The 928-nt window shown below is 56.7% G+C and overlaps 1 protein-coding gene across 1 annotated transcript in view; it reads left to right on the plus strand.

The window, feature by feature from the left end:
* The window catches only part of LOC103213225 (mastin-like), a gene marked incomplete at both ends in the record, with an annotated part of 38,534 nt that extends 37,955 nt beyond the window's left edge, over positions 1-579 (plus strand). Inside the window, 2 exons of the mRNA XM_042783473.1 lie at positions 215-360; positions 466-579. Coding sequence (XP_042639407.1) covers positions 215-360; positions 466-579 — 260 coding nt within the window. The remainder of the gene's footprint in view (positions 1-214; positions 361-465) is intronic.
* Positions 580-928: the final 349 nt, after the last annotated feature.

A 928-nucleotide genomic window follows, 5' to 3' on the forward strand; every position in this document is an offset into this window, starting at 1 on the left:
AGGGTGGGTTGTGTGTCACCCTGGGCACGTGGGGGGGACTGAGACTCAGGGTGTAGCTCCAAACCCAACACCTAGGGCTCCCAGATGCAGACTCAGCCTCTGCCCTTGAGCATCTGGGAGCATTGTTCAGGGTCACTGAATGGACCAGGTTAGGGAGGGAGAGCACAAACCCCCTCATCCTGTGCCCCCAGGCTCACTCAGCTTCTACCCACAGTGCCCCTGCCTGCGTCCCACCATCTGCAGGAGGTGGAGGTCCCCATCATGGAGGATGCTGTTTGCAGGTGGAAATATTGGAAGATCAATATGATCGTCAAGGAGGACATGCTGTGTGCTGGGAGCCGAGGCCGGGGTGTCTGCTATGTGAGAACCCCCCCATCCTGTCATCTGTCCATGTCCCCTGCTTTCTGACCCTGCTCCAAACCGTCAGAGGCCCTGATACTCATCATCTGCTCTTTCTCTCCACAGGGAGACTCTGGTGGCCCCCTGGTCTGTAACTGCATGGGCAACTGGCTCCAGGTAGGGGTCGTGAGTTGGGGCCAACCCTGTTGTCATCCAAAATTCCCTGGAGTCTATGCCCAAGTGGCATTCTACTACAGATGGATCCTCCACCATGTCTCTTCATTTCCTTGAGTTCTGGGACGGGACAAGGAAGCTTCTGTCATGAAGAGATATTGCAGGATCTTTGGAGACCCCCATGTCCTCTCCATCCCCAGCTCTGAGACTCTCCCCCCGCCCCCCGCTATCTTCCCCTGAGTCCTGTCACTCCCATGACAGCTGACAGAGACAGCAGGGATGTTGCCCTGCAGATTCTGATAACTTCCCAAAGGTGAGGCCGGGCTGGAGAAAGCCCCCCTGGACCACAGCCCCCTACGACTCTCAATAAAGCATGTCAACAACAGGCTCTGATTGAGTGTCCTCACTGGTGGGT

The sequence above is a fragment of the Orycteropus afer genome, unplaced genomic scaffold, assembly GCF_000298275.1.
Source record: "Orycteropus afer afer isolate SDZICR_OR568_19922 unplaced genomic scaffold, OryAfe1.0 scaffold01423, whole genome shotgun sequence".
In the NCBI taxonomy this organism is placed as follows: Eukaryota; Metazoa; Chordata; class Mammalia; order Tubulidentata; family Orycteropodidae; genus Orycteropus; species Orycteropus afer.